At 34.9% G+C, this 12,570-nt stretch overlaps 2 protein-coding genes across 2 annotated transcripts; one reads left to right on the top strand and one right to left on the bottom strand.

Annotated features, from left to right (window-relative positions):
• Window positions 1-676: 676 nt before the first annotated feature.
• On the bottom strand, window positions 677-3,195 carry LOC136818577 (myophilin-like). The gene has a single exon (XM_067074906.1). The coding sequence runs from the start codon at window positions 1,483-1,485 to the stop codon at window positions 904-906; it is 582 nt and encodes a 193-aa protein (XP_066931007.1). The 5' UTR covers window positions 1,486-3,195; the 3' UTR covers window positions 677-903.
• Window positions 3,196-4,247: 1,052 nt separating this feature from the next.
• LOC136818610 (uncharacterized) lies at window positions 4,248-5,648 on the top strand. Its single transcript, XM_067074941.1, has one exon. The coding sequence runs from the start codon at window positions 4,248-4,250 to the stop codon at window positions 5,646-5,648; it is 1,401 nt and encodes a 466-aa protein (XP_066931042.1).
• Window positions 5,649-12,570: the final 6,922 nt, after the last annotated feature.

The following is a 12,570-nucleotide window of genomic DNA, read 5'->3' as shown; positions in this document are numbered from 1 at the left end:
TGGCGAAAGTTTGAAAAAAATTTGACCCATCATGTAAAATGGTGAAAATATTTTAAAAGAGATTCCTTCTAATGATTACTTTGTGAGACAGAGTGCTCAAACTTCTGGTAAAAGACAACGACCTGATACACGTTCTTTCTTATAAGAACAAAGTATATAAGAACAAAAGGCTTCGATGGCATAAATGTTAAGAACAAGTAAGAACATTTTACGGCTTTGTGGACTCAAAAACTCCTTATTTCTCAGGAAAATGGTCAAAAATGCTCACAAAATGGTCAAAATAAGAGCATGTTAAGAACATTTTAGGCTTAAAGCTCAAAAAGTTAAACTTTGGCTGTTCTTATAAAAAAACGTGTACAAGAATGTGATAAAAATGGGAGCAGAAACATTTATCAGATGCTCAACATAGCTATAGTGGTTTACAGTAATTGGTTAACAAATTAAAATACCGTGTTTCTTTTGTAATTTAAGACATAGCCACATCTTTATATCCGAATACTGTGATAAAACTTAAAAATATATATCGTAATTCTTATCTTTTGGCGGTAATACTTTCAAAGTGTAAACTGAAAGATTTTTTAATTTTTCTCATAAGTAAGCTTTCCCCTAAACATTCATGCTGCTTAGGCGCCTAGCAAGAAGATACCAACCAAGCTACAAACACCGTTCACACTGCTTTAAAAAATTGTATCCTTTTTTTATTATTTTAGTAACAATACAATAGTAACCATAAAAATAGAAAAAAAATACATAAATATCATCATTATTATCAAAACTTGTATAACTTTTAAAAAACAAAAGACTAAAAATAATTCTTGGGACTAAAAGTGAAGCGAAAGTGAACACAAACTTTACATTTAAAATCCAAACAATTTACAAAACTGGAAATCTCTCTATATATTTTCAGTCCAAAATGGACCTTGTTTTCCCAAAATTAAGTCCGGCTTGAGTGGCCCCTTTATTGGAGCCCATTTGTAAGCCGATCAAACTTTTCCCTTCTTTTATTTGGTCCGCAGTAAACTCACGTGGATTTCGGGTCGACTCTCTGGGTCCAAGTATAGGTCCGTCATAATCCCAGTCTTGTGCTTTACGCCCCAAAGCATGAATGGTATTAATAACAGCTGTAATATTGATGCCATCATACAAGTCACTTGTCATGAACAAATCTTCAGAAATGAGTCCGTATTCTCGGCAAGCGTTTAAGAAATTTCCGATATTTTCCATGCACCGAAAAGGCGTGTTTGGTTTATTGATGCGTTTGATAAGTTTAGGGTTCAGTGCAGCCATTAATTTACATAAGTAAACTCCATCTCTCAAAGCTTCAGTAGTTTCTTTCATTCCTTCCACGTTTATAAAGACTTCACCCTCGTCAATAACCGCTTCCATCCAAGCCAGCGCATCTTGTTCGTCATCTAAATCGTAACGGGCTGCGCGCTGTCTTTGTATTTGTGCACTTAATCCGTATCCTTTTGGTCGATTCGCCATAATGTTGTTTGAATAGAATATTAAATCTCAAAGCTTTCTCTCCGATGATTCGTTGTAGACTTTGAGGCAATGAAAATCAAAGTAATTTGTCTATCCTTTCTTGATCAGTGTACTATATATACTGCTTTATGAAAAGGTTTAGTGTGATGACACACTCGATAAAACCTTTGAATCGTCAACCAAAAGAGAGTGTACAAGAGACGTGATACAAAATGACTCGTTAATGATGTGTTAGCCAATCGATATCTAAGGGTGAGTGGACTCCCTCCTTCGCATAACAAAAAAGAACAATCAGACAAAGATCCGAATAAATGATAAATAATGAAATGTTGTGTTTATGAGAAAGTATAAACACCCTGAGAGTATCCACCTCATGCTGTGTTGATCATGGTATTGTAGTGGCATCAAAACTAATGCCTTTATTTTGTTTATGGTAATCCCTCTTTGAATATAACTTCATATTATGGGACATACACAAAAGGTATGGTTTCTCAATGAATGAGAAAAAAATTCGATTTCTGTTATCAACAGTGGGGAGAAGCTTTGAAAAGCACTCCGTCGGAGATGTTTCGGTGTTGCTACGACAAAGGTCAATCCAAGGTTTAGTGATGACGACACGCTTACATCGAATTTAGTTTTAAACCATAAAAGGTTTCATTACTTATACTGTTTTATCTATCGAGATTAAGAGTTAGACTGTAAAGTATAATAAAACTGTAATCAGACTACAATAATTTTTGTATGTTTGCGTGGGAAGAAAAGGGACGTCTAAAAGTGATGTCACACTACGTCAGACGTATTACAAGGTTAGCTACTTCTAAAGATGTATAGGTGGCTGTGTTGAACAGGAAGTTAATTTTGATAATGAGCTGCATCACAGGAGGTCTGGGAGAAACAAATTGTGAGAAATGAAATGAAAAAATAATTACCCTTTGATGAATTATGCTGATATACACTTTTTAAATATACACTTGTACTTGTACACTTTTTCATAAATTACGTCACGAGAAACGCTTACCTCGTTTCAAAATATTGCTATGATAGTTAATTCCCAGAGGAATTCTTAAGAAGTTTAAAAAAACGAGGCAGCCGTTTCACTCAAATTAATTTATGAAAAGGCCTATTGGACTCAAGTAGAAATTCGAAAGGATTGGGCTTTTTATCTTAAAAACTTTCTTCTGGATATCAACCATTGGAATTGAAATCTAGTAAATTAAAAGAATCCCGAACGTGAGTTCCAAACATGATGCCATAAACTTTGAAATACCTGACTGCAGAATCATTTTTCCTGTATTATAATATAATACACTTTTACACTATACTATAACATAATTTAATTGTAGGTACTATACACACAATTCAAAAACTCTTCTAAGAGTTTAAAAAGTTTGAAAAAAAATCAAACTCGAATTAATGTCCGCGTTCATTTGTAATGCTTTGAAGGGAAGCGTATGTAGTATGATAGGAGCCTCAATTTTAATAATCAAACCAACTACTAAAAAATCAAACCAAAGCAAAACCTGACACCAACATCATCTGTTTGCTCTCTCTTTCTTGTCACGCATGGCGGCGAAATAGAGACCAGTAACTAGTGCAACGACTGTTCCACCTTGTGCTAAAACACGTGCTCTCATCATCACTTGTTGTTGCCGTTGGTTACCACGTTTGAAGTTAACGATACCGAGAACAAGAGCCGCAACGGTTGCTCCCATACCTGCCAACGAAAGGAAAATGTACCTTGAATAAAGTTTTTCATGAATAAAGTATCTACAGTATTTTATTGTTTTACCGCATTTGCTCAATTTAGTACAGTCCTATAATGAACAATTTCATATTTTATCTAAGAATCACAAGGCTCAAATTTGATAAACTGACAAAAATTGCTAAAAATCGACCCTGCTGGAAAGATGAGTTGACATTCTCAAGTATAACGCGGCGAATCTAAAAATACACGTTTTTTTTATAAGAATAATACTTTATAAGAATATTTATGATAAAAGTGGCCAAAAAATTAAGAATGTCACCATCATGGAATTTGGCAACTGAACCTAAGAATGCCAGTTTTATAGAACATTTTACCATCAAATTGCCATTTATTCCCCATAAATGCTAAAAGGTTCCACAAAAATGCTAAATCTTTGCCTGAGGTATGCATTACAGGCTAGATACTTGCTAGGTTTGTATCCAAATCTAAGAGGCCGTAAGAATATTTCAGGATCATATTTCCCAAAAAGTTATAAATATTCATTATGAATTGGAAAAACAACATCCTTATAAAAAAACCGTTAATTACACTTGCAGGCAAATTACATTCAATTACAAAAAAAAGTAACAGTCTTCATGACTTTTGAATTGTGACGAAAAGGATTGTGGTTGATTGAATTTCTGACAATAGGAGAAGTAATATGCATGACCTGGGAAAGTAATGTGGACAATTATTTTGTTGTGATTGATTTATAATTGAAACTCTAAATGGTTGACTAGTTGCAGATCATTACGAGAACATATATATACCAGTAGCATAAGAGGTTATATTTACTCACTTAATAAAAACTTTGTGCTTCACGGGTGCTTCATTACTGGGGCTACTGTCGTCAAATTAAAGAATTGAAAAGCAAGAAAAGAAAAAGCGTTTACACATAACAACTTAGTATAATTAAACATCTCGTGCAGCTGATTCAATTTTTATGGAAAATTAAAACACGGTCAATTTCGTTGGTCAAAAAAAACTGTAAGAAAGAATTCGATCATCCAATGACGACATGGCGTTGGCAAAGGACAAGAAAGACATTTTTGATTTTCAAGAATGGTTAAACCAACGGAAACAAACCACCAAGTTTTTCTATTTCCAATCTCTAACGTTAGGAATGGAGTACGCACTAACTATGATGACATTATATTTATACTTGACTGATATTCTCAAAATTAAAGATGTGGATGCTTTCTATACAGCAATATCTACCATCTACATTATGTCTCAAATTTCATTCTCTATTTTCGGACACTTATTCGACCAGTATCGCAACCTGAAAACGATGCTTTTCATTGGAAATGTTTTGGTTGTTATTGGAAATATTTTTTACACAATCCCTTGGTCGCCATGGTGTTTATTTTTCGGACGTCTTGTGTTCGGCGGTGGTGGGTTCTTACGTGTAATCATGACGTCAGAACTGACAAGATCGTACCCCGAAGAAGAACTTTTGCCACATTTCACGATAATGGGGATGTCATTTGCGTTGGGATTTATCCTCGGACCAGTGGTGAACTTTGCATTTGTTAAAGCTGATTTTTCGTTTTTTGGCATTCGAAATGAGTATGCAAATGGAGCAAGTTTGGTATTGGCTTTGGTTTTCATTTTGGTACAGGTGATTGCCACATTCACTGTCAGTAACCTTTCCAAGGAATATGATTTGAAGGAGAAACGAATGCGTTCTGCCAATGTACAATCGGAACAGCCACTACTTTTCAAAATAACAGAAGATATACCTCTCAGTGATGGAGAAGAGACACAGAAAGGAAGGACAAAGAAAAATTTGAGTATATTCAAAACAATGAAACACCTGTTGAAATCCCTAGATGCTGTACTAATTCTTTTCTTTTCAATGCTCCTGATGCATTGCATGACTGTGTACGATCTGTGGGAACCAATGGCATGCGTAAAGTTTCAAAAATGGGGCATCTTTGAAATCAATGTTCTCAATCTTGGGTATGGTGTAATGGCTGCGATCATTTCAGTCATTCTAGTACGTAAGACGCCCAGTAACGATAGCTTGGTTTACTTGGCCATGATATGTATGTTTTGTTTAACATTCTGCCAGATGGTATATATTATCTTCAAGTTATTACGTCCAGATAACACAACCAGTATAGTGTTATGGGTAATGTATACTTTCTGTTTCTCTATTTCGGTGCTAATGGAAGAAGTTCTCTTGATCAATGCAATGGCTTGTTTAGCGCCATCCAGCGTTCAAGCTTTCTGTGAGAGCGTCCGTCTGTCAGCATCTAGGACAGGAGCTGTTTTAGCACTTTCAACAGCAGCTTATTCGTTCCACTACCTACAGTATATTTGCATTGGATACTTGACGATCTCCTGGATTATCATGTTGTTATTGCTCTGGAGAAAGAGACAATTTCAAAATCCAAAAATAATTGACATAGCGTGAAGTCTATATGATAGACAAGACTTCATTATTGAAAGAAGTTTTTATTAAAGATAAAGTAACGAATCAAAGTTTTCTTGAAAGATAGCAAATGACCAATTATAACTGTGAATACTCATTGTGCTGCAGTACTACACTCAAAGGCCGATTGCTTTTCCAATGTAATATTCTGATTTCCTGTTAAAATTTTAAAGCGAATTGATCAACTGCTTACAACCTTAACTTTGTTAGGTACACTGAACTTAACCTTTTTAATCCATTTGATACTACTACCCCCGAGTTTGCGATCGTAGCTGTTGAGAAGATTGACAACAAACGCATATATTGGTACCCAATGCTGCACTTTCGATTTAATCTAAGGCGAGAGCAAATTGATTTATTGTTCTACAGGCCCAAACAACCCTGTCTTTTCCAAAATAATATATAATATTGAATTTGGAGGATGGACTTTTAAAATTTTTTCAGAAAACATTCAAAAAGCTTTTTCATTCTAATTTCCCACATCAGTGCAGTGAATCCTAATTCTGGGTCAGAGCAAGAATAAAATTTGGCCAATTTGATCGGAACTTAAAACCACTGGGCCCTGCTCTGACCCTAGCCTGTACCAAACTCTTCTTTGCTGACTGAAAAGATAACGCAAAGTTCGATTTGTTACGGTTAGGCAAGATTCTGTGTCTGAGACATTTGTACACATATCTCTGATGTCTCTGCGGTGGAGTTTAGCTAAAGTGACCTTACATTTAGCTCATCATTGACAAATTTAACTTAAAAACTTTTCAAATACTTTTCATGATAGTCTGAATTAAGTTTTATCTTCCATGACAAAATCCCTTCAAGGAATTGACCCGTATTTTTCGGAGGTCTTCCTTTAGAACAATAAAAATTCTTTTGCATAATGTATAAAATAAACAGACAGTGTAGCTCTAAAGCTCTAAAAGAGCATCTAATAACATAAAAACCATTATGATTTTTCAATGAGAATCAAAACTAAAGTGTAACCAGGTATAATTGACAGTAGAAACAAGAATGCCTGTAACTTTTGATAGTCCGATACAGTATAATTGCGAAATTTTTGTTGTTGCTTGTTTTAGAGGACCAAAAGCGCTATATTTGAATGTATCTTTGGTTGAAAAATTCGCGATTTTTAGCGGTTAAATTTGCGATTGCAAAAATTTAGCTTTTTATCTACTTATGCTACAACGTTCATTTTTACACTAGTAGTAGTTCAACCCTAGGTTGAGAAGGTTGTAAAATTTCAAGGCAAACGGAAAAGTCCTTCAGAAGATATGGGACCCGAAATACCCCTTGGTAACACTTTTCTGTGAAACATCAAATCTCCAAATTTTTAATAAAAGAAATCGCGAATTTTTCAACCAAAAATACATTCAAATATAGCACTTTTGATTATCTAAAACAAACAAAAACAAGCCATATGCTAAATTGACCTACCTAACAAGGAGAATCAGATAAAAATAGAAAAATTACCAAAGAGTAAGAAAATGCAACGAGGAGCTTGAAAAGATAGAACAGAGATGACATTAGATATATAAATAAGTCATATCCAATTTGTGTTGACTAAAGAATTCATGCCAGGCTAGGACTTGAACAACGATAGTCAGCCGGAAAAAAAATCTTCACAAAAAATCGAGCTCGACCAAGTTTTGAGCATTGCGAATACGCATCTTTCTGCAAAAAATCAAAATGCAAAGAAAATTTCAAAAAACCAGTTTTTCTGGCATATTTCCGACATTTTCAGCCGGAAAAAATGTCATATTTTAGGTATTGTCATTTTGCAAAAATTAATAATTAATAAATTCAAGAAATACTGTCTTTCCGGCGAAAATAGGTTGTTCCGGCGACTTTTAAATAGTTCATAGCTTCAGCCAGGTTTCTAGCTCCCCCCAACAAAGTAAGGTCCCCCCAACAATTTAGCTCCCCCCAAAAAATTGCCTTGTGCTAGGTCCCCTAACACTTCAGGTCCCAAGATAAACAAAAACAAAAACATTGTTCTCCCGCCCCCGTAGAGAGAAGTCAAAAAAATATATATGCGACTACAGTACTGATAAATGAAAACTAAATTTTACTTGTTTTAATATTTATGTTTACAAGTCTTTTGCTTTTTATATTTGATTTAATAGTAAGATAAGATATCTTTTGAATTAAGCTGAACAGCCCCCAGAGTCTCAGTCAGATCATCTAGGCTCCCCCCAACAATCTAGGTCCCCCCAAATATTTTGGTAATTTTAGCCCCCAGGTAGTCCAGGGAAAGTGTGCATCAATTGTGCGTTTTTGACTAGAAAGCATGAAATTTGGTACAGTGGTACCTTAGGGGGTAAGAAACATTTTAAGCCTCTGACCCACTTCCGGAACACCTGTTTGCGTATTTTACAGACCAGAATACCTCCCAGGCAAGAAAAAAGATTTTTATCTTCAAAGCATGTCATATGATATATCGTTGGAAAGGTTTTCTCACACTGATTCTAAAAAACATCATAACATATATCTGAAAATAGACTGGGTCCGAGTTATGAGCTACGGAAGTAATTTACAGACCAGTCTGCATGCCGAAAAATCTTTTTTACTTTTGTTCCAAAACATGTCAAATCATATACCGTTGGAAAGGTTTTTTCATACTGATTCTAAAAATCATCATGATATGTATCTCAAATGGACTGGGTCCGTGAAATAAGCCATAGGAGTAATTTACAGACCAGAACGGCTCCCGGCCATACAAAAAATATTTTTATCTCCAAAACATGGCATATCATATACCGTTGGAAAGGTATTTTTACACTGATTCTAAAAAACATCACAACATGCATCTCAAAATGGACTGGGTCCGAGTTATAGGCCATGGGAGTATTTTACAGACCAGAATGGTTCCAGGCCCATAACTCGGACCTAGTCTATTTTCAGATACATATCATGATGATTTTTAGAATCAGTATGAAAAAACCTTTCCAACAGTATATGATATGACATGTTTTGGAACAAAAATAAAATTTTTTTTCCGGCATGCAGACTGGTCTGTAAATTACCTCCGTAGCTTATAACTCGGACCCAGTTCATTTTCAGATATATGTTGTGATGTTTTTTAGAATCAGTGTGAGAAAACCTTTCCAGCGATATATCATATGATATGCTTTGAAGATAAAAATTTTTTGTCTTGCCTGGGAGGCATTCTGGTCTGTAAAATACACAAACAGGTGTTCCGGAAGTGGGTCAGAGGCTTAAAATGTTTCTTACCCCCTAAGGTACCACTGTACCAAATTTCATGCTTTCTAGTCAAAAACGCACAATCGTTTTCATTTTTAGCACACTTTCCCTGGACTAAGGCTCTTTAAAGGCCAAAATATTTCTTAGCCCCCCCCCCCAAAAAAAAATAAGGGGGGGCTGAACCTATGTAGTTCCGGCTTCAAAAATCAATTTTATTGAAAATTGAAACATGCTTGATGGTGGGAATTGCTATTAATAATGTTTTTGAATGAAAAAACAACCAATTATAAGGAAAAAGTCCAATGAAAATACAGAAAACCGGCAATTTCCGGCATATTTCTGGCATTTTCGGCCGGAAAAATTTTTTTCACAAAAATCGGACTCAGCCATGTTTTGGGCATTGTTAATACGCATCTTTGAGCAAAAAATCATAAATAACTAATGATAAAATCTTGAGAAAATGCCAAAAAAACAGTTTTTCCGGCATATTTCCGGCATTTTCGGCCGAAATTTTTTTTTTTAATCGGGCTCCGTCACATTTTGGGCATTGCCATTTTGCATCTTTGTGCCAAAAATCAGAAAAAACTAATAAGCCAATCCTGAGAAAACCTGGTAACAGACGGACAAACGGACAGACGGACATTGGTTAATTTATAGGACCTCCGAAGTAGGTCCAAAAATTTTCACAAAAATATTTGATTATCAAAAGTTACAGGCATTCTTGTTTCCACTGTCAATTATATCTGGATACACTTTTTTGTTTTGATTCTCATTGAAAAATCATAAAGTTTAATCTTGTAGAAGAAAAATTAAATTTGCTTCTCTTGAAAACTAAAAATAATTATATTTGCTCATCTCTTAGAACAAGCACTTCAAAAAATCATAACATTAGACATAATCTCAAGCTGAAAAATCACCCGCGAAGGTACAAAAACAATCCTTATTCAGGTGACGGTAAATTATTCTCCTGGGAATAGAACCGTCAAATGATCAAATCACAACATTGATCTGAACCCCCTGATTTACAGCAGTATTTACTAACGTGTTGCACTTGACCTTGTATATCAAAATGGGGGTTTTAATATTTTCTTGCACGGGAAAGAATGTGTGACGTCATAACCACTGCTTATTATAACAAATTTCTTAAAGGCTTTTATTGCTGTAAATATTTTGTTTTTGGATTAAGAAACTCCATCTTTTATTGTTCTAATTCTATATTCCTTACTAATCTGTAATACTTATTCTATTTTCAGTCAGGGTCAATATAATATATACAAACACAAATAAACCACCAATGGTCATATTATTCTTGGCGACGAAGATAAACTACATCAGAAAGTACACAGGACACCACAACAGACACAAGATCAACTGCATCACTACTGGAACGAAAAGCATTCGTCGTGGACACACGAACGGTCAGTCATTCGTCACGAACGGTCTATCCGTTCGTCACGAATGCCTTTCGAGCGACTTTCTTTTAAAGCGTTCGTCACAAACACTTTCTAGAATCCGACTCATTCGTGACGAACGCTTTAACAGGGAGGCGTTTGTCACGAATGCTTTATGATTTATAACGAATGCCTAAGCGTTCACGACGAATGCCTAAGCGTTCACGACGAATGCCTAAGCGTTCACGACGAATGCCTAAGCGTTCACGACGAACGCTTTGCTTTTAAACGAAAGTTTAAGCGTTCGTGACGAACGCTTTGCTTTTAAGCGAAAGTTTAAGCGTTCATGACGAACGCTTTGCCTCTTAAAACGAATGTCTGAGCGTTATGACGAATGTGTGCATTTTTCACGAACGCTTTTCGAATAGAGTCACGCTAATAAAATAAAATCTGTTCGTGAAGAATGTCAGAAAAAGGTAGACTATATTATTAAAGCGTTCGTTATGTTTACGAAGTAAATTCGAAAATGTCATTGAATTTAAAATCCAGTAATGAAAATAATTATCATGTGGAAACTTTATGCAAAAATGCCATACAAAGTAACGACTTAGCCAAACCAAGACGTGAGACATCAAATACTTTGCCATTTCAATTTTTGATGACAATAATCTTATTACTGACTTTAAGCACAAATGTATTTCAAATTTCAAACGAAGACCAAATTCATTTTAGAACTATTTATTAAAGCACGCACAAGGAGAATTACACACACCATATTGTTGTCTCCACCGTGAAATTAGAATTCAATTTTTCCGGCTGACTCTTGAAAAAAGCGCCTGAATTCTGTTGTTCCAAGGTAAAAAGTCCATGGGGATGGTTTTGGAGTGCAATTTTTAAACATTAAATTTCGAGTGGGGATGAAATCAAAGTCATTCTCCCAGTGGGGCTGAAATTCTAGGATATTTTCCCACCGGGTCTAGTGACACAGGGGTGTGTTGGATTTTCCTCAAGTAATGGAGCGTATCGAAAAGTAGAACGTCGAATTAGTGAGCAACAACTGTAGATAATTGAAAAAGGGCCCTCTCGGTGGATGCTTTCCAACATTATTACTTACTAAAGTTTACTTGTATAGTTCAATCTCAGTTCAATCCGTAAGTCTTTAAATTTAACCACTCTTTAATTTAGATCTGGTCCTTGGTTGGAAGGTGTAAAAAGGGAAACGTCTATACCTCCCCCGATACCATCCTGATCAGAAGAGGCTTTATTATAGTATGCATTTGCTTTCTTTTTCAGTGAAGATTTATGAAATAAATAAAAGAACTTTATAAATTCGAGGCAGTCATTACGAGTACAAATTTTGGTATCAAAAAGAACTTGTTAGGTCTATCGAAAGTATAGATTTTAAAGTGAGTACTGAAAGATTGTATAAATTATCAGTTCCCACTACGCATATTTTGATATTTTATTAATCTATACTTACTATACTATACTATAGAATAGGCGATTGAATTTGTTTTTTACATTTGTAAAGGTCTAAATCGTTAATTAGTTACGGCAGCTCAAAGATATTGTTCAAAATTACCTTAAATGTGGGTTAATTTACGCCGTTTTCGTTTGACATGGTTAGTGAATTTCAAAAGACAAATCGAGTGACAATTTTCAAATCAAATCAAGATAGACACTTCACCACAGCAGTATTTAAGCTTAACCATTATGGGCAGTATCTCAAAAACAAAATGGAGTATACGACATACGAGTTCGAATCTTGGAAAGATAATCGATAAAAAGGCCCAAAGATTTCTTAAATTTGATTTTCATAAATAAGCGCTGACTTTAATAACTCCCGTCTCGAACATATTAAAGATCGTCATCACCACGGGCGAGTCCAATACTGGTATCTACTTATAAATAAATTTTTAAAGAAAGAAATGTTTCCCTTTTTTATATGTCTCAGTACTCTACCTTTATTTAATGGAAAATTACTTTTATAGGCTCACTCCTTTTCTCTTGGAGATTGAAATGTTACAAATCGAAGGTTTCTCTATTTAGCAACATGTTGGGGAGAAATGATCATAATCAGATGATGCTTGATTATCATTTTTTATTTGAATTTGATACATTTGCCCATGTCAAGCTCATCATTTATCGAAATTCACTGTGCTCACCCCCAATTCTGCTCTTTGCAAAGAAAAAGAAGATAATGCAGTGTCATTTATGAAGATCAAATAAGCCGCCACTGAGCAACATTTTTTTCTCCTTTCTTGCAACATTTTTTTCTCCTTTTTTGCAACATTTAAAAGAAAAAGAAGACATTCCAA

Source organism: Clytia hemisphaerica, unplaced genomic scaffold (assembly GCF_902728285.1).
Source record: "Clytia hemisphaerica strain Z4C2 unplaced genomic scaffold, Clytia hemisphaerica genome assembly, whole genome shotgun sequence".
NCBI lineage: Eukaryota > Metazoa > Cnidaria > Hydrozoa > Leptothecata > Clytiidae > Clytia > Clytia hemisphaerica.
The sequence above is the reverse complement of the archived record's forward strand: the minus strand, read 5'-3'. Positions and strand labels throughout refer to the sequence as shown.

Bases quoted from the DNA above. Each gene is read 5' to 3' on its own strand.
- LOC136818610 (XM_067074941.1), top strand. From the start codon at position 4,248: ATGGCGTTGGCAAAGGACAAGAAAGACATTTTTGATTTTCAAGAATGG.
- LOC136818577 (XM_067074906.1), bottom strand. From the start codon at position 1,485: ATGGCGAATCGACCAAAAGGATACGGATTAAGTGCACAAATACAAAGA.